This window comes from Loxodonta africana, chromosome 8 (assembly GCF_030014295.1).
Source record: "Loxodonta africana isolate mLoxAfr1 chromosome 8, mLoxAfr1.hap2, whole genome shotgun sequence".
In the NCBI taxonomy this organism is placed as follows: Eukaryota; Metazoa; Chordata; class Mammalia; order Proboscidea; family Elephantidae; genus Loxodonta; species Loxodonta africana.
The window spans coordinates 20,785,991-20,806,954 of NC_087349.1; the positions used below are offsets into that span (position 1 = coordinate 20,785,991).

Consider the following 20,964-nt stretch of genomic DNA (forward strand, 5'->3'; position numbering starts at 1 on the left):
TTAAACTTTGAAAGTTGTGCCTAGTAATATGTTCCTCTGCCTTGGAAGATAGAAGCGAGAACTTAGAATATGACTGGTTTTTAGAACAAGAGACATAGCAATATCTCAGGCTATGGAACAGGTGTTTGGGAGATGTGAATGACCTTGTTGCTCCTGGGGAGCTTCCTTCAGTGAAGATTTATCAGTATGGAAGGACATGGTATACTGGGTGTATGCTGATGCCCTGTTATCTAGAAGGTGCCAGGAGACATTTTTGGCATTTCACTATTAGTGTACCCTGCTGTCACTCTTGAATCAGAAGCTGAGACTCCAGAGCATTAGAATACTGACTCTTTTGCTAGTCGTTGTCTTTGTTTCCATGTCTGTTGATATCCCACCTAAAATAATGGTAATTTTGATCCTCTTTTCATCAGATTGTGTGAAGAGTAGTCATTATAAATAAATTTAGACCTCATTATTAAATAGATTTATGAATGTAATTGCATATGAATGGAAGACAATCTAAATTACATTTCAAAATTAATAATGGTGATTGCTGAGAATTAGGATTGGTGTAAGGAAGAAACTGAGTAGTGTGCCAGGATTATATTATCTTCTCTACTGATCTAGTGTCAGGACCCTTCTGCCACTCTTCTTAAAGTGTTTCTAGAGTCAAGGTCAAATACATTCTCTTTTACAATCATTCAGTAGTTGAGAATCATGCCACATTTTAGGTTGGTTTATGCAGGCATGCCATTGCTTACCCTCTACAATCCATTCTGTGAAATAGGACGTTACATGATTTGGATGTTGTGTAAATACCATATTATATGCAGGAGAGAGGAGCACAGTACAGTCACTGGCCTGGGCAGAGGGACTTTGCAAAAAACTTGGCTCAGTTACCACCGCAGATCCTGTGTGATTGCTGCCTGGTCTCGAAGCACACGCTCAGCATCCAGCCCTAGGTGCACCACTGGCTCCCTTTCCTTCCTTCCTTCCTTCCTGCCTTCCCCCACCCCACCCTAATGGATTTTAAATTCTTCTAGCCCAGGGCCTCCCACCTGCCCATCTTTCCCGCTCTTCCCACTACTGCCACAGCCCAGACCCCTCCATGAAGAGCTCATCCTCAGCCTGGGTGTGATGCACAGGGCATCCTGGCCAAGTGGGGCAGTGCAGCGGCCTCATGGGGCAGCTCCAGTGACATCTGCAAGGTCCCTGCTTGAGGCTAGGTCAGTGGGACAGGCAGCCCCCAGTGAATGCCAGGACCCCCTCCCCCTGCTGCCCTGGAGCCGGGGCTGGGGGCAGACTCAAAACCTGAGAGCATGAGAGAAGATTGGATCTACAGCACTAATAACCTCCTGCTCTCTGATTGGGATGTCTGAACTCCACTCTAACCCTAGGTGACCGCAGACGTACACGGTTGGATGTTACGCAGCACATACGTGTGTTTGGACCACAACTTTCTTCTAGAGCCTTCTCTCCTACAGCTCTTTTTAAAAATCTTTTAAAAATATAATACATTTGTGTATATATTTTGATATATGTAGAAGAATACATTTGAATAGCTCTGTGATCTCTAAGACATAGTAGTATAACAAATACCTTTGAACTCACCACTCAACCTAGGAATAGCCTAATGAATAATTTAAATCTGTGTGTTCTCCCAACCCTGCTTATGTAGCTTTTTTTCTCCCTAGAAATTCTAAGTACCCTGTTTATTTATTTATTTTTTATTATTCATGAAAGAAATGTATCACAAAAGACAAAATATGCCTTCACCAAATGTATCCAGCCTCTCAACTGTACTCTCTTAGAAAACCTGAGGTTTCCTTCCGTGAACCTCTTGAGCTTCTCCAATTTGTAACAGTTTTTCTTTAGATCTTCTCCCTGTTGTCATGCTGGGACTTCCCTTTGCTATGCTTCTGGGTTGGATTAACTGCTTTTTGAACCTCCTCAAAAAACTTCCTCAGAAAGATGCATGGGAAGTAAGCTTTGAGCTTTTGCATGCCTGAGAAATATTTTTATTTTTATTTCATTCTTGATTGATAGTTTTGGGTAGGTATAGAGTTGTGGGTTCAATAGTATTTCCCTTCGGAATTTCAAAGGCCTTGTTCTCTTGTCTACTAGTATTCATCATAGTTAATGAGAAGTTAGATAACCATCTGATATTTCCTCCTTTCTAAGTGACCATCCTCTCTCCTCCCCAGAAGCTCAGGAACATCTGACCTTGATGTTCTGAAATTTCACAGTGAGGCAGTTAGGTATGGGTCCTTGGTACTTGATAGACCTGTTCATTTTGGATAGTACTTGAGTATCAGAGAAAGGATGGAAAAGATTTCTACAGACTAAAATAGGGTAGGGAACACATGGTATTCCATTTGGAGGGACTTTTTGTTTATATGAACAAAAGCATGGAGATTAGGAATTGTATGACTGTGATTGAAGTATACAAATAAGCTGATTTCCTTGGCATATAGGGAAAGAGTCAGAAATAGGCCTGGGAAGATTGATGGATGTTGTCTTGTCGAAGGCCATGACTACTAGGCTGTTAAACATTTAAAGTATTTGTTCACAAACTGGCTGTAATTGTTTTCCTGCTACTTGGGTTACAGCTTAATGATCTTACTCTTTGCTCCCCTATTCCTGCCGTCTCCCAGCAACAGGATAAGACCTCATCCAACCTACATGAAGCTGCTTCAGACTGTGTGTGCTCAGCTCTTTATGCCATTGAGAATGTGGAGACTAACTTGCCATTAGCCATGCAGCTGTTTCAGGGAGTCTTGACATTGGAGACTGCCTATCATATGGCTGTGGCACGTGAAGATTTAGACAAGTGAGTAATTGTTTAAGGCAGGAGCCGGGGTTTTACTTGTAATCTGGTTTTTTGTTTTGTTTTTAAGTTGCATTTTGTTATTCACCTATCCTTTGTGATTCTTAGTGGCTCTGGGTAAATATACAAACAGTGCATCCTAAAGATGCCCTGGTATTCTCATCGGAACCTAGAGTGGCAAACTGAATGCAGAAGGAGTGGTTGTGGAGTTAGCAGTCATGGAAAGTAGTAATTTTTTGCACTTAATAATGGATAAGGCTCTAAGAAGTAGAATTGAACTTGAAAGCATCAAGTGTGATTTAATGGGAATTTTTATTCAAATGTTTGGTAATTGAGAATTTGAACTGACTTACATGTGTGGAAGTTTATGATCTAAGTAAAGGTGACTATCGTGAGCATTGTGATCACAGCATAGGAGATAATGATCAGATATCCTTAGGCTGAGGAGCCTCTTTTTATTTAACTATGCCTGTGAATACGTATTTATAATATCCAGATTTCTGGCTTGATGTTCTCATTCTTTCTTCTACAGGGTTCTGAATTACTGCCGTATTTTCACTGAACTGTGTGAAACTTTTCTTGAAAAAATTGTTTGTACTCCAGGCCAAGGTCTCGGGGACCTACGAACTCTGGAACTGCTTCTTATCTGTGCAGGACATCCTCAGTATGAGGTAGTGTCTATAGTCTACTAACGCCATTAGCCTCTGAGTGACGTTACGTATTATCTGTACTCCATGGCTTCATGTCTGTCATTTTTACTCTTGGTAAATTGTAGTCTTGTTTTTAATTAATGTGACAGCCAGATTTGTCCTTCTGTGGACCTTTCCTCTGTTTCTTTTTGTGTTGGATTTGGGCTTCTGCTTTGAATCCTTTTCTTACCTTGTTAGCTGGGCTGACCATTGTGACCATTGTAGGTGCCTTCAAATCCAAACCAAACCTGTTGCCATCAAGTCAGTTCCGATTCATGGCAACCCTGGTAGGACAGAGTAGAACTGCCTCAAAGGGTTTCCAAGACCGTAAATCTTTAGAAGCAGACTGCCACATCTTTCTCCATGGAGCAGCCGGTGGGTTCAAATTCCTAATCTTTGAGTAGGCAGCTGAGCACTTAACCACTGTACCATCGGGGCTCCTTATAGGCACCTCAAGGAACCCATTATCTGTTTCTCTTTAAGCAGCCTATTCCCTTTCTACTGATCCCCCAGGCCGCTCTAGCTCCAGTTATTCACTAGAGCTTTACAATTTGAAAATACTCTCAGCCTAGATGTACCTCACAAGTCTTAACACCCCACATTTTCTCCAAATGAAGGATGGGAGTGAGAAAGGGATTTGAAAGAACTTAAGAATCTTCGTCATTCAAAAGTCATTCATTTGACAAGTTGTACCTCCTCTCCACAGCGGAAGTGACAAGAAATGCTCCCCAGCTGAGTTACTGTTTTAAATAGCTCTATTTTAGATCCGTGATGGAAAAAGGATACGGGGAGGGGCACTGTTAGGGAGGAGGCACACTAATGCTGTGATTCTCAACCCTTTTTTCTGTTATCCCACAAATGTTTACTTGTTTGACATAATCTCACGAGGGTATCTAGAGTTCGATGAAACCTAAAACATTGTTGGGAGGAAGTGTAGGACTACATAATAATTATACTGTCAGTACCGCTTGCCAGGGAGTCAATTCTGACTCATGGTAACCCCATGTATGTCAGAGTAGAACTGTGCTCCATGGGGTTTTCCTAAGTACCACTCCTTTAGGCAGTGCCATATACATGATAGACTGTGGATGAAATTCCAGGACTTTTTCTCCCACTTAAGAAAGGAGCCCTATAGGACAGAGTAGAACTGCACCATAGGGTGTCCAAGGAGTGGCTGGTAGATTCCAACTGCCGACCTGTTGGTTAGCAGCCAAGCTCTTACCACTGAGCCACCAGGGTTCCACTTAAGAAAGCAGGTGAGTAAAAGTGACATAATTATGAGACTGATTCATTTATGTTCAGGGAATTATATGTATAGATTGTTTGCCTGGTAAGAGGTGTTCTAATTTCAAGCATACAAGGAAATGATTTTAGAATTTAGGAAAAAGGCTTTAAAAGAGGCTTCCTTTTCTGTATGTTTTTCTAAGTTCACAATCTGATATACTTTTGGAGACGTTATTCTAGGGCTAAATAAGGAATGTAAAGCCAGTCATGCTAAATGGAGTTTAGGCCTAAAGTGGGAAGCTGCTTGTGACGAAGAAAAACAAATGCTGCTAGAGAAAAGGTGGCTTCTTACCTAGTTCCACTCATGCTACTTTAAGTATATTTTCTTTCCTATATGGCCTTAGCAATAATAAAACTGTATTCTTATTCCATTCCCTTTTCCATTCAAATAAACTGTATTTTCTTTTTCTCTTTTAACAGGTAGTAGAAATTTCCTTTAACTTCTGGTACCGACTAGGGGAACATTTGTACAAAACTAACGATGAGGTTATTCATGGTATCTTCAAAGCGTACATTCAGAGACTGCTTCATGCCTTGGCTCGACACTGCCAGCTGGAACCAGACCATGTAAGCTCCCTTCTCTTGGTCTTCAAATCTCTGGTTATCTTTATTTCCTCCTCTTTTCCTCTTAATTTCCTCATCTTTCCATCAAAACAAAGCTAATAGAATCTACAAGTTCCCTGTCATTCTTCAGCCTACACTGAAGACGTCAGTACAATTGTAATGAAGACTATTAGTCCGCGAGTGGCACAAATGATTAAGCGCTCAACTCCTAGCCAAAAGGTTAACAGTTCAGACCCACTCAGAGGCACCTCGGAATATAGGCCTGGTAATCTGCATCTGAAAGAAAGGTCATAGCCTTGAAAACCCTGTGCAGCAGTTCTACTCTGCACACACTGGGTCACCATGAGTGGGAATCAGCTCAACAGCAGCTAACATTAGAACTGTGTAGAAAAAAATCACTCTTGCTGAACCAGTAATTCTTCTCCTGGGGATTTATCTTAAATTATGCTGCAGAAGGAAAAAAAATAGCTATTTTATGTACAAAGCATTATCTACAAATGTAAAAAATGGTAGTAAACCCATGAATAGCTGTATAACAAGAGTTACATAAATTTGACATAGCAACTTAATGAACCATTATGCAGCAGTTAAAAATAATTACTGAAATAAAAAGGGTAGTTTGTATACTGAGTGAAAAAAATCAGAATGTAAAATGTATACTGTTTTTAATAGTGCAAAATATGTGGTTGGACTAAAATATAAAAGTGAAATATTTGTATAGGGATGTTGAAAATTACATGAGTTCCCCAACACACAACACACATTTTTTTCTTTATATGTTTATATTGATCTTATAATTAGAAGGAAAATATAGAAAAAAAAATACTAAAAATGTTATAAAACAGTCCATGAGAAAACTCTTCACCTTCCATCCTTTGCTTAAAAAAAGAAAAAAAAAAAAAAAATTCCATTGCCATCAAGTCAATTCCGACACATAGGGACCCTATAGGACAGAGTAGAACTGCCCCACGGGGTTTCCAGGGATTTGAACTGCTGGCCTTCTGGTTATTAGCCAAGCTTTTAAGTATTGCACCACCAGAGCTCCATGCTTTGCTTTGCTTAGTCTCTTCAAATTTGGACCTCATTTATTTCATTTTGATTTTTTGTTTAACTTTCATCTTTTAATCTAGGACCTGACGTTGTTTGTTCTTTATTGTTGTTGCATTGCTCACAACTAAATCTGAAATAAAAACTGTTCATTCTCTTAATTTTAATGTTAATATTACTGTTTGAGTCATAGTATTTTGTATCTTTAAGAAACTGTAAAGATGATCTAATCTAGTGGTTTTTAAACTTTTTTTAACTGAGGAGCCCTATTTTCAGTTAACTCTTATTTGGAAGCCCGCTATGTAAATAAAAGCAGGACTGCTCTGGTTTAAATGTCTTTGATTGTTTGGTCTCTGTCTTCCCTTTGCTAGTTCCATGGACCATTTCAGGTAATTTCTTACACTTGCAAGTGTCAAGTGCTTAGTAATTTGTATAGTGTTTATCATTTTATCCTTTTCCGGATCTGAGACAGCCATTATTTATTTCCTCCTCATCCGTCGACCTTAATTTCTTCATCTTAAAATAAGGAGGTTGAACTCGATTAGCAATTCTTGATAGTACTGAGAACTTTTTCCAGTTATTCCTGGTCTAAGGCTCTTACACACGTCCTCAACCATATCACAATTGGTAAACCTTTGCTTACTCATAGCAGTGTAGTAGAATAGGAAAAATTTACGATCAGAGAATGTAAATGATCTCTAAATTTTTTAATGAAAAATTTCAAACATAAAGCAAAGGTAAAATAATTTTATAATAAACACCTATATACCCACCACCTAAATTCTACCATTAATATTTTACTATACTAGTTCTATGATATATCTGTCCTCCTGTATGAAATTCTTTTTAAAGTCTAAAATCTGTTCTTTGTGAAGTTATTGTGATAATGGTTGATTTTGGTAGCTATTGAGCTATAAAGCTTCGTAGGCTAGATCAGGACTAATGAGCTGGACCTTATCTAGATAGACTTATGACTCTTAAGAAAACTTAAACATTTCTCATAGTAAAAGTAGAGGATAAATGGTATTGACTTGTCATACCTAATAGTTTGGGAGACCTGTGTCTATAGTAAAATATTTTTATGACTTGGGCAACTTATCTTCTGTTCATTGGGACTTGATTGCTTGATGACTTTTTCTTCTTGATTTTATAGAGGTCAGTGAAAGCCTCAGTGAGTTTAAAACAAAGGTCATCTTATTTGAAATTTCAGGAGGGGGTTCCTGAGGAGACTGATGACTTTGGAGAGTTCCGGATGAGGGTATCAGACCTGGTGAAGGACTTAATTTTCCTGATTGGGTCTATGGAGTGTTTTGCTCAGGTAAGCCCGTTTGGAGATTACTGTCAGTCTTACTGATCACCCTAATTATGTTTACTTCTATGTCTTCTGTAAATGTCCCATCTTATGTCTTCAATCTCAGTGGCTGAGTGGGATCATAGATATGCAGGTGCCTAGCACACTGCCTGGCATATAGTAGCTATGTTTATTTAATATCTTACAAGCCAGTTGCAGTCTATTGGATGGTTCAGTAATGGGTTACTCTGTTACTCTTGCTAATGAGAGCTGTTCCGCATTTGCAACTGGTATGGAAGATCCATAGATAAGCATTAAAGCTCCCAGGATACTAACAGGGAATTTGGACTAGTGCAGGAGAAATAGGCAACTTTTCCTGCTTTAATAATTATGTACCCATTCCTGGCAACTCTGTTGGTTATTTGGCATTTCCTTTGTCCACACTGTGGTTAGATTCCTGTGAGGTTTCATCCCCAAGGTGACTAAGCTAGAGTAGAAGATTCATAGTCCTGTGTTTTCCCTGACAAGCAGTGAGTAACATTTTACCTTGTAAGATGTTGTGGTGCAGCCATCCCCATTCCATGTCACTTAACATCAGCATAATTTCAGGTGGTTTTCACATCACTAGATCATGCTCTAATGGGCTCTGAAATCTAGATTGAATGCTTTGTCAGAGCAAGACTGAACTAACCTAATTTTCTTTTTGTAATCTAGCCATTTTGTATATATTTGGGAATAATCTGATCTAGGAAATGTTAACAGAATTATAACTTTTTTATTGTATTAAGCAATGTGTGTTTAATGACCTACCTACAACAAATTGGGGTTCTTAGGAGCGAGATCCTTGAGTCACAAGACAGATGAGCTGCTCTGCTCTCAACCGCCTCTGTGCCTTTGAACAAGTCACTTGATCTTCTCCAGACCTCACTTTACAAATTTATATAAATTAGCACCATTGTCCAAGATGTGTTCTTTGGAGTACCAGCCTCATGAGATGCTCTTTGGCAAAAAAAAAAAAAAAAGTTCAAGCAGTTAAAATTGGGGAATGGTATAAATAGTGTATCAAAGGTTCTGTAAAGTTCTACAAGAGAATTGCTCAATTTTGTTCTACCTACCTGTGCCCATTATTTGACTGCAGAAATCTTATTTAGACTAACACCTAGTTGCATTCCACAGGTGGATATACTTCGAGAAATTCTTGACTAGAATATCTCTGAGTATTCTGCTAGGTCTACTTTGATTTTTGTTAATTCTGCTTGGATATGGTATTGTTATAAGCGCTTCTAAACGGCTGCTTTTTAGGAATTTAAGCTCTACTACCAGTGCTGATGTGGACAAATAGTTAAAACAATAGCAATGTAAAGTCAGTACGTATGTGGAGGATTTACGCTGCGTATCAATGTTTGGTGTGTTTATGTATTCATTAATGATAACGGGACCAGGAGAAGACACTCATGTGATATGTTTTGTTTTTTCCATAATATTCATTTTCTAGGAGCAGATGATAATCTCGATATACTCTTGGGGATCTAAATGAGTTTATTTCAGATGTTAAATTACTAGTTGCTTCTAGTTAATGAGGATGTAAAGAATGGAAATGATATTCTCCCCTGGCTCTGAGAGATAATTTAGTTAGAAACAAGGGACCGGATGTATTTTAACTAACAGGGTTTTTGGTTTTATTTGTTTTTGGACTTCTGCTCTATTTTCCTTTTAATGGATCCATAATCCACCTCTTCTTCTCTAGTTATATTCTACTCTGAAAGAAGGCAACCCACCCTGGGAGGTGACAGAAGCGGTTCTCTTTATCATGGCTGCTATAGCAAAGAGTGTTGATCCGTGAGTGTCTAACAAGTCTTTTGCTGGAAACGCTAAATATTGAGAGGAAGGAAAATTACACCATTTTTCTCTTACATGGTATATGCTCGGGAACCCTTAGAACGTCTTACTTCTATAGTGCCGTCTAGTCTTCTTACTTCTAGAATCTAGTCCAGGACAGCCTACATTGCTAAGATCAACATTTCTTAAAGTTAAAATTATTTTGTCATCGACGCTAGGAATAGAATACTGATTTATTTTTCCAACTGAGGTGCCCTTGTGAAAGTTTGTTTTGATTAAGAATTTAATTGCTGGTACTAAATAGGAACTAGTTTGGTCTCATCTGCTTTTGTAACCTCGGGTAAGTTATCCTTACAAATGTTTTCATTATGTTGTTCTCTGTATTCCTGTCTTAGAGAATCATTTGTGAGTCTGAGAGAGGCGCAGACAGCATGGGCACTGTTTCCCGTAAAAGAACAGCAGAATCTAAAGGGTAGTTAGAAAATCTACATATCTACATTGCCATTGGGAGTTTTTTTAATTATTGGAATCAATTTTTAATTGCTTAGCATAGAAATTCTATACATGATCTTAACATGAATTCCTAAAGATAAAATTTATTTTGTGACATGAATTTATAAATCAGTAATTAATATCTGACAAGTTACCTTGTATTATGATCAGGTGCATACAGTTGAGCCCCTACTGGAGAGATGGTTCAGGCAGATATTTATAAAAAGTACAGTGCTTTTTTCTTAGCAGCTTTTCTGGGCCTAGTCAATAAAATCTTATATTGTTTCTAATCCAGTAAATATTCAAGGAGGTATAGTAGGTCTATTTTTCTTTATCAAGACGTTCTGGTCCTTAATTTCATACCATACTATTTGCTCTTAAACCCATTTTAGTATCCTTTGAAACTTTCAGTTGGTAATAAATCTAAACCAAAAACCAAACCAAACTCAGTGCTGTTGAGTTGATTCCGACTCATAGCGACCCTATAGGACAGAGTAGAACTGCCCCATAGAGTTTCCAAGGAATGCCTGGCAGATTCAAACTGCCGACCCTTTGGTTAGCAGCCGTAGCACTTAACCACTATGCCACCAGGGTTTAATAAATCTAAAGATTATTAAAATCACTGATATTCTAGTAATTATATGTGGTTTGAAGAAGGATGAATAGATAGGCTCAATAATTAGCCTAGTGTCCCTAAGAAACATAAGCATAAATGAGAGATTGTATATATATTTTATCTATCCACATTTCAAGCCAACTTGGAGCCCTGGTGGCATGGTGGCAAAGCACTTGGCTGCTAACCAAAAGGTCAGTGGCACAAACCCACCAGCCGCTGTATGGGAGAAAGATGTGGCAGTCTGCTTTCATAAAGATTTACAGCCTTGAAAACCCTGCGGGGCAGTTCTTCCCTGTCCTGTAGGGTCACTATGAGTCAGAGTTGACTCGATGGCAGTGGGTTTTTTTTGGTTTTTGGTATAAAGGACTTAATAGACTTACTTTATCAACAGGGAGTGCTCTTGCTCTAATCCAGGGTGTTATTCCATTTGAAACTTCTTTCATTTATGGATTAAGTTCTACCATTTTGGGGACATCCTCCACTCTGCTCAAAGGAACTTCGTTCAGTATACTTGAGGAGAGAAGAAAGGGAAAGGGAAAAGTAAATTCATGGAGCTGTGGAAAGTGGTTAATTTTCATTTTCCCTCGCATTCCAAATTGGGCCACCTTTACCTTTTCCTGCTTGTTTCCTTGCTCCTTAAGTTAGTGAGGAAAATTTTAATGCCCTTAGAGTTTCCAGTATCCAGCTATATGAAATCTTTTGGAGAATAACAACTAATAGAAAATGGTCTGTGAGTATTATTTATTCTTGTAGCCATTCAGCTGTTGAGTGCCCCTATGTGCCAGGCACTGTTCTAGGTGCTGTAGATATAGGAATAAATAAAACTGATTCTTTAAAAAAAAAAATTTTTTTTTTTTTTTGTTGCAGTAAATGCCTCTCTCCAATTTGAAGAGCCTCTATTTAATAGCATGATACGGCTTTAGACTCTTTACTGTCATTCTGAAGATTAAGGAATAGTCTGCTTCTCCTGCAACAAAGATATCTTCCATTTCTGTCTTTCTCCCTTTTTGAGAATTTGAAAAACTTTCATGCCCAGTGTTGAACACTTTTATACTTTTACTCGAATACCATTTATTTAGATATGCATCATTGCAGCCTGTTTTTTGGCCAGAGCATAACCTGAAATCCGTAACCGTGAGTACTTGCCTTCTGTATTTAGGGAGAACAATCCTACGCTTGTCGAGGTCCTGGAAGGAGTTGTTCGTCTGCCAGAGACAGTGCATACAGCTGTGCGATACACCAGCATTGAACTGGTCGGAGAGATGAGCGAAGTGGTTGATCGAAATCCTCAGTTTCTTGGTATGTGTGAGCTCTCCACTCTGCTGCTGCAACTTCTGATTTTCTTCTCTCTACTCTTTTACTTTTGCTCTTGTTCTCCCACTCTCTCTTTTATTTGACAGGTAGAATGTTTGTGGATACTGAGACTAAATATTTTAAGTTAGTGCTTAGTTGAAGCAACATTTATAATCTGCTCAACCTCGGAGGAAGGACCTTCAAAAGATTAGCTCCGGACAGGGATACAGTTTGCTTCTAGAACCCTGCATAAGCACCAGCGTTCTTTCTCAGTCTTTGGCATATTCTTAAGCTAATTAGAGCTACCTGTAAGTTAAAGGAGAGAGTTTTTTCAGTGTTAAATACATGGTCCATTTAAAAACTTGAGACTTATCATTCAAAACTAAATATCTTGTCCAGGGTGATATATCTTAAGCCCCTGACATTTAAGAGTGATATGTTCTGAGAATTTAAATAATATCCATATTTGTGAATACGGTTATATCACTGTTTGATGTGTTTGCTGCATGTATCTTTATTACCACCATTTGGACTGTATTTTATTTTGTACGTGATTTTTTTTTCTTTTTTTAGTGACTGAAGCACTTGCTGAAAAGAGTGATACGTACTCCATTTCTGTATACAGAGCTTATGTTCAACACACTCACGTCCTAGCTGGGCCACTCCTCACTTCAACATACCAGTTTAAAACTTACTCAAAATGCCCATTTTTTAATCCTTATTAGATTTCTTCACTTTTATTATCTGCCTCAGCATTTGGCTTTCTTTTCTAAACCATTTTCACAAAGAAAGAAAATGGCTTTTTTGTTTGTTTGTTTCATTTAATATTTTTCAGATCATGCCCAGTAAGCAGCAAAGCTAATTTGAAATGCAGACTCTTAGCAAGACTTACCATTCAGTACCACCTTGCAGTTTTCTCATTCAGATCTGTGCCCCAGCAGGAAGACAGATTGCTATATCTTGGACTTTCACACCAGAATAGTCAAAACCACAAATAATCAATTTGACAATCACAAAAGTCTACAGCATTAGAGTTGTTTGAAGTAGGTTCTAGGACTTCTGATTTCTAGGCTGTATAGGCTTTTTTGATTTTTTTGGCTGGGTAGATATTCAATTGTTGTACTGGAAATGGAGATTACTGTTTTAAATGGGCTTTAAAATTCTAATCCTTTGATTCCTCAGTTCTTTGATGGTTTGCTGTAAGGTTGCTCTAAAGTATTCATAACATGCTCTTTAACCACATATGGTTTTTCTTAGGGTTCCTTCCATAGAAAAGCATTCTGATTTTTATAAAGGAAGGTAAAGGATAAGTATAATTTACTCTTGAAATTCTCCTTTATAATCAGCTTTCTTGGAACTCTTCGTAAAAAGTAAGACATAATGACTGAATTCATCTAGAAGTGCTGAAGATTAATCTGTATGTTTTAAGACCTTTTGTAACTATAAAGAAGCAAGTACAAAAGTATCAGCTTTAGGCAACTGTCATTGTCCTAATCAGTGTAGGCTATTTTTAACCAAGTAATTCGTCTCTGGGAACAATGATAGTTCTCTGAGCTTTGCCTTCTTTCTTATATCACCCTATTCTTAATAGCTGGAATGGTCATATATGCTCTTAAGTCAGTGGTTTTCAAACCACTCTGTGAAGCCCTAAGGTTGCAAGGAGCAGTCAGCTGCCATGAAGGAAAAGATGAAAGATGAATAGATGGGCTCATGGCCTCCTGACACTATGCCAGCGAGATTGGCTCCATTTTTATGCTTCACATCTTGGGGTTCTGAATCACATTTCATTTTTCAGAAGGGTTCTTTTGCTTAAAGAGGAAAGATGATATGTAAATCTCTGCTGTGACAAACTAGAAGCTTTCCTCAAGTTTCAGACATATAATCTCTGCTGTATTGGTTTTATCCCTAGACCCGGTGTTGGGCTACTTGATGAAAGGGCTGTGTGAAAAGCCCCTGGCTTCTGCTGCAGCCAAAGCCATTCATAACATTTGCTCTGTCTGCCGAGATCACATGGCTCAGCACTTTAATGGACTCTTAGAGATTGCCCGTTCCCTCGATTCCTTCATGTTGTCTCCAGAAGCTGCTGTGGGCTTGCTGAAAGGTATTTACTACAAGAGTAACCAGTAGTAGTCTCCTGTAAGCCATTTCTTGGTGATTATTTTACCTCAGTCATAGCCCAGTTTTTCAGTTGTAAGGTACTTAGTGAACGTGGCGTGGGCTATGTGCACATGCATTCTTAGAATATTTTAAGGCTATGTAATTAATTCACACTGCTTGTGGTATGTATAGCGCAGACCTAGATTTTGTGTAGAGAGAGCACATTTGAATTAAGGTAGTTCCACTTTAAGGGAGAAGAATGAAAAAGGAAACCAAATTAGCATTGCCATGCTAAAATAGTAAGTGGAGATTTTTAAAGTAGTGTGCATGGTTCAGTACCATAGTAGAAGCCCAGGGTGCTGGTCTTTCAGTAGACTTTAACAGGTACTGATCAGCTTCCACTGACTGGATTACCTATCCAGATGCAGCGGGCCAGAGTTTGTTGAGGCTCAGGGTGAGGGTCAGGCTCAGAGTAATAAAAGAACCAGAGATTCCAAGGCTAGGAAAAAAGACTCTGGGCAGACCTTAAACATGATGGCTATTTTTAAGTATTTGAAAGATTATCTTATAGAAAGGATCAGATTTACTATGTGAATAATCGATCGTTGGCAATTAGTAGGGAAGCATATACGGGCCCAGTGAAAGAAAACACTTTCTAACCAAACTTTCTGAAAACAGATTGGAGTCTCCCATGAGTCAGTGAAATCCTTATAGCTGGTGGTTTAAAGGGGTTTGGGTATATCAAATAAAGGACAGTGTAATATGACCAGTACAATCTCTTCTAAACATCTGTGAGTGACAGAGTTAGCCTTGACAAGATTGGGCAACCTGTGTGTCAACTAGTTCTGTTCTTTCTCATTTTGTGACCAGTTTCCTTACCAACTGGTGTGATTACACGTTTTACAACGTTTTTCTTTTTGTACCATGAATTTTTGTTGTTTCCTCCATAGGCATAGATGATAAGGCTTAAAACGAAGTCAGAGATTCTTACTACTTAACTATCTACTGCTAGTGGTCATTGCTGCCATCTTATCATTTTCTAGTGAAATTTAACAATACCGAAGTGACATCTAACCTATAGTAGACCGTGGCAATCCTGCATTACTGTTAGCATATGTTATCAATGGTATCTTGTAGGTGTCAGAAACTTTTTTTTTTCTTATAGGAATAAATTAAAACAAAAAATCATTCCTCCTCGGTTTTAAATAAAAGTCTAACTCACCTATGACTTTCATATTGCCAGGAAAAATCATTTTGTTTTTTTATTCAAATTGAAAATTTAAGGAGTAATTACTGTTTTATTGAATAAAACCTTAGGAGGTGGGAAAAAGTCATCGTCAAGGAATTTTTTCCTAGAAGGGACCTAAAACTAGTATATAATCTTTTGGATTTTGAGGAGATACTTTAGCAGTTGGTGGGATTGGAGAGGAGACAGTAGTAGCAAGAGGGAAGCAGAGTTGAAAGGGCCTGGGCCTTCTAGCCCCACATCATCGTAACTACCTCTTTTTTGTGTATTTTATGTAAGCGCCAAGTAAATTATTATTTGGGGGAAAGAAAAGAGAGGGAAGACTTTGCAACTATTTTAAAAAGCAGGAAAGGCAAACTTGACCGTTACTCTTTTGTTCAAACCACTCATTTCACAGATAAACTGCAGCCTAGAGAGAATGCTTTACATAAGCTCAATGAGCGTACCAAGAAAGTACCAAAAAACCAATCCAAACCCTGTCAAGTCAAGTCAATTCTGATTCATAGTGATCATATAGGACAGAGTAGAACTGCCTGACAGGGTTTCCAAGGCTGTAAATCTTTATAAAAACAGACTACCACATATTTCTCCTGCAGGGCAGCTGGGCTTGAACTGCCAGCCTTTAGGTTAGCAGTTGAGCTCTTAACCATTGTACTACCAGGGCTCCTCTCGTTGTAGTACAACTAGAATTAGATCTCTTTAACTTCAGCCCATCTTTTCTAAAAGCATTATATCAACATTTCTCAGACTTCTAGGATAATAAGAGTTGCCCTGAGATACAAGTCAAAATTAAAGGCTGTTTAGACTCCTTGAGTCAGAATCCCTGGGAGGTTTGGAAAGCTTTGGCATTCGTTTTGTGAAGAGTTTTTAAAAGTCTTTAAAGAATTGGAAGGGGAGACTTATTTTAAATATCTTTACACTAATAGGCTGCTGAGGGGAAACACTGTAACAGTAACTTCAGTTGTAAATGTCAATGTGAAAATGAGTCTGTAGTCTTCCGAGCCAAATTAAAAAACAACCATAAGTAAAAAAATACTGTAATTTTTGAAGTAGTACTCTTCATCTGAAAAAAATGAACCAGCCGGCTAATCTGTTAAGTATATGATGTAGACCAGTACATTACCTCAATTCAGCTTTTGTTTTCTCTGTATCTTCCTTTGTTTTTCAGGAACAGCACTTGTCCTAGCCAGATTACCTTTGGATAAGATTACTGAATGTCTTAGTGAACTGTGTTCTGTTCAGGTTATGGCATTGAAAAAGGTGAGTCCAATTAAGTAGGATGTGAAACAAATGAAAACAAAATGAAAGGTGTTTACATGTTTGAAAGAAAAAGACAATTATCTACGGATGATCTTTTATCTACCTAGAAAAGCATACAAATCAGTAGGTTTCACTGTGTCAGTAGTAACCAATTATATAATCAGAAGAGTTCCCATTTGTATTAGCAACCATAAGCTACCATGTTTCCTTGATAAATATTGTCAAGATGTCAGCTTGTCTTAAGTTACGTGTGTAGTGCAATGCAGTATACATACCAGTGGGATTTTTAGGAGAACTTAACGTAATGATTTTGATGTTCATCTCTAATGATATACTGATAAAAGCATCTAAGATATTTTAGACAAAAAAAAAAAGAATGAGAGGCAATTTGTCCTTTCATCTCTTAAAATGTTTTATAAAGTGATAATGATTTTTGAAGTATGATGCTGGTACCAAGAATGAACAGCATTTGTTTCACAGATTAGTTCATAAATAGGTTCACACATAGGAGTAATATCTAATACATAGGTGTATGTGTGTGTGATTTTACGTAAATGGCAAAGTGTCAAAAACCGCTGAGGAAGAAATGGCCATTTCAGTAAATACTTAAGAAACTTGAAAATCTGTGGGGAAAGACAGGCTCAGATGGTTACCTCACACCACAGCTTGGATGGGTAGCAACTTTCTAAGTGTAAAAGCAGTGGAAGAAATCGAAGAATGATAGATTGATGGTATGAAACGTTATATACTTAAATTTTATATAAGTTATAAATAAAAAAGGCAGACCTCAAATTAGGGATTGTTTGCAACATACGTGATAGAGACACTATTCGCATAGTATTTGAAGAGCTCACGCAGATGGCTGAGAAGTATATTCAAGACTACAACAGAAAAATGGACAATGGATATTAATGAGCAGGAATGGATAATTCAGTGAAGAGGGAACACAAATGGCTGTTAAACATGAAAAAAATCTTAATCATAATAAAAGGAAATGGAAAAATCAAATGATACTGTTTTCCACTGCCCAGTGATCAGATAATAAAGCATTTGTAGTTTTTAGTCTTGGCCAGGATACAGTGAGATGGAAGAAAGTAATTTGACAAGATGAGTAGGGGCTTTTAGGAACCTATTATAAGGAAATAAGCAGAGATTGAGACAAGGTTGTTGTATAAAGATATATGTTACAGTATTTGCTATAGGTTTGTACGTGGGACTACTGGGTGTTGATATCTCTCTGTCTCTTCAGCTGTTGTCTCAGGAGCCCAGCAATGGCATATCCTCAGATCCCACTGTGTTCTTAGATCGCCTTGCAGTAATATTTAGGTAAGAGAGGAGACTCCGAGTGCATTGGGTTAAAAGCTCAAATGAAATATTCTGTATTGAAATAAGCAAGCATTTTTTTCTCAAACTTGCAAGCCTCTTCTATAATCTCCCTTTTCAGGAGACTAATTAAGCCTGTTGTTACCTAAAGTTCTGGGGCAAAGACAAATTCTAATAATTTGTTGTTGGTAGATCTTTGTCAAAAGATCCTTTAAGAAGGTAATTGATATTTTTTGGTATCTAGTTCAGTGGTTCTCAAACTTTTTAACATGCATCAGAATCACCTGGAGCGCTTATCAAAACACAAAAATTTCTGGGTCCCACCCCCAGAGCTTCTGATTCATTGGATCTTGACTAGGACCAAAGAATTTGCATTTCTAACAAGTTCCCAGGTCCTGCTGATGCTGCTGCTTCCCGTTCCAGGGACCATGCTTTGAGAGCCATTGCCATACAGTGCATGAGTATAAAATAATAATGATATTAATCCTTTGAAGTCAATAGACATTTAATGATGGAAAAGGCATTTAAGTGACAATGTTCAAGAGATGATACTTACTGAATTACGTAATCTATCATTTGTGAGCCCCATAGGTAGAGTGAGGCGCAGAGTGATAGCTGCGTAGAAGTCAAAATGGAGCCATTGTTTTGCTTATTAGTTATTGTCAGCAGGTATCTTTCTCTGAGCTGGTGAGATGCTTTCCGAATTATTTAATTAGGAGAGCCCTATTACATGCCAGTCTGAGACCCTGTTATTAATAACTCCTGTTTCATAATAAATGAATGAAAATCCGTAATAGATGGAAATGCCTGAATTAAAATTAGTTGGTTTTTGTGTTGTTCTGAGGCTTTTTAAAGAATTGCTTTCCTTTCAAGAGGTTGGTACTTAGTCATGCAAATTTTTTTCCCTGTTTTTTCTACAAATTAAGTGAACTCTGGAACTAAACAAAGGAGTTGGACTTGACGTACTGTGGGTGGGCCTGTACTGTGTGCCATTGGGTTCAGATTAAAACTGAGAAATGGCTTTGGTAGACTAGAGTTCTTAAAGCTTTTACTCTTTTTTTTTTTTTTTTTTTTTATTGTGCATTAGGTGAAAGCTTACGTAGCAAATTAGTTTCCCATTTGATAGTTTGTACACAAAGTGTTCCATGACGTTAGTTCCGTTCCCCACAATGTGCCTGCCCTCTCCCCCGTTTCCTTCTTAGGTTCCCTATTTTCCTTTTGTCCTGAATTGAAACCCCAGCTTTGACTCTATTAATGGTGGGAACGGAGCGATTCTTGGTTTCTCATAGTGGATTCAGACAACTGGTGCATATTTCTTTTTTGTGCTTTAGATGAAGATTTACAGAACAAACTAGCTTCTCATTAAACAATTACTACAAAAATTGTTTTGTGACATTGGTTGCCAACCCCACGATATGTCGACACTCTCGTCTTAACCTTGGGCTCCCTGTTACCAGCTTTTCTGTTCCCTCCTGCATTCTCGTCCTTGCCCCCGGGCTGGTGTGCCCATTTAGTCTTATTTTGTTTTATGGGCCTGTCTAATCTTTCACTGAAGGGTGAACCTCAGGAATGACTTCATTACTGAGCTAAAAGGGTGTTTAGGGGCATCCTGTGCATATTTCTGATTCATTGACTGCATATTCAAGTTTATAAAGGGAGAAAGATGGAAAAGGTATTTGTGCCCCTCAGCCCAGACTTGACTTGGGTTTGCAGGTTCTAATGGGAGTAACTTGAAGGTAGAAAAAATGATAGGATGATTTAAAGTTTGTGCTTGTGTTTCTCTGAGTAAAGTAGGAGTAAAAGCGTTGAGTCTTTAGAATGACTTGATTATCTGATTATCTTTATTTGGTGAAAGTGATACTGAGTGAGTGAACAGGGCTCTGGGTCCTTGGTGAAACTACTCTTCTTTTACTGTTTTGGACTGTTATCTTTCCAGACACACTAATCCCATTGTGGAAAATGGACAGACTCATCCGTGCCAAAAAGTCATACAGGAAGTAAGTGCTACTGGATGCCTGCAGACTGAGGCTCTCTTCTTTTTTCCTTACAAGGCTTTGCGCAACTAAAGCAGGAAGGTTCCAGGTTCACAGAGAGGTTCGGTTTGTTGAGATGATTATAATTTCAATGAGATGAGGAGTAGAACCATCCAAATAATATTTTATATTTGATAAGAAAACCAGCTGAAAGGCTAAGGGAAAAGTAGAAAGGGAGTAACTTGTATGACTCCTAGAATTGATAGGATCCCTGATCAACTAGCAACGTATTTTAGGCAAAGCCAGTTAACTCTGTGCCTTCAGTTTCCCCATGGATAACTTTTTTCACCAAATCTAGGGGCATGTTTTGAGATGTGCTTTTCAGACTTCAGGGGAGAAGATGACATAAATACCTTTTATGTCATTTTCTTAAGTGTTCAGTGGGATTAAATGATGCCCTTTCCTGAACTCCACTCCTTTTTGTTCAAGGTCTTCTGACTTCTGGGGCTGACTTTACTCATCTCTTCCTCTATCACATACTAATTCTTTTCTTCCTAATTCGGGAAGTCCAAAGTTAAGGAAAATGTGTATATTTTTTAGTAAAGCTAAGACATACTCTTCTTTCTGTTCTAGAGTCACTTCCATGTTATGTTTCTCTTAAGAAGTGGTGTGTTTTAAAGATAGGCCACACATACTCCTATAAAGAAAGCTTTATCCAAGTCACTGAAGAGCCAAATCAAATGTTATCATCATAGGGTGCTCTTCCAGCTCTTAGTTGTTCATTAATTTCTTTCTTGTGCCCTTTCACTCTGACTCAGATATGGCCAGTTTTATCCGAGACGCTAAATAAGCACCGGGCTGATAATCGAATTGTAGAGCGTTGTTGCAGGTGCCTCCGCTTTGCTGTTCGCTGTGTAGGCAAAGGATCTGCAGCCTTACTGCAGCCACTAGTCACACAGGTAAGGGAAAATGGTAAATGTACAGAATTTGAAATAGGAGCCTTTGGGACAAAAGCTCTGCTAATGAAGTGAAACGAGTTTGTATTTATATTAAATACAAATTACCAAATATTTGAGAATGATACATTGTGCCTATGGTAGGTATATTGTCTATAAGTAAGTCTGTATTCTGTATAGTGGCA

General features: G+C 38.2%; 1 protein-coding gene across 4 annotated transcripts in view; it reads left to right on the forward strand.

Annotated features, from left to right (window-relative positions):
- TNPO3 (transportin 3) overlaps positions 1-20,964 on the forward strand; it is a 91,109-nt gene that overhangs the window by 49,460 nt on the left and 20,685 nt on the right. For all 4 annotated transcript variants that reach the window (XM_003407268.4, XM_064289740.1, XM_023544606.2 and 1 more), the window contains 11 exons: positions 2,637-2,812; positions 3,342-3,480; positions 5,203-5,349; positions 7,604-7,711; positions 9,432-9,523; positions 11,791-11,930; positions 13,834-14,025; positions 16,436-16,527; positions 17,777-17,853; positions 19,787-19,847; positions 20,642-20,782. In XM_003407268.4, coding sequence (XP_003407316.1) covers positions 2,637-2,812; positions 3,342-3,480; positions 5,203-5,349; positions 7,604-7,711; positions 9,432-9,523; positions 11,791-11,930; positions 13,834-14,025; positions 16,436-16,527; positions 17,777-17,853; positions 19,787-19,847; positions 20,642-20,782 — 1,365 coding nt within the window. The remainder of the gene's footprint in view (positions 1-2,636; positions 2,813-3,341; positions 3,481-5,202; positions 5,350-7,603; positions 7,712-9,431; positions 9,524-11,790; positions 11,931-13,833; positions 14,026-16,435; positions 16,528-17,776; positions 17,854-19,786; positions 19,848-20,641; positions 20,783-20,964) is intronic.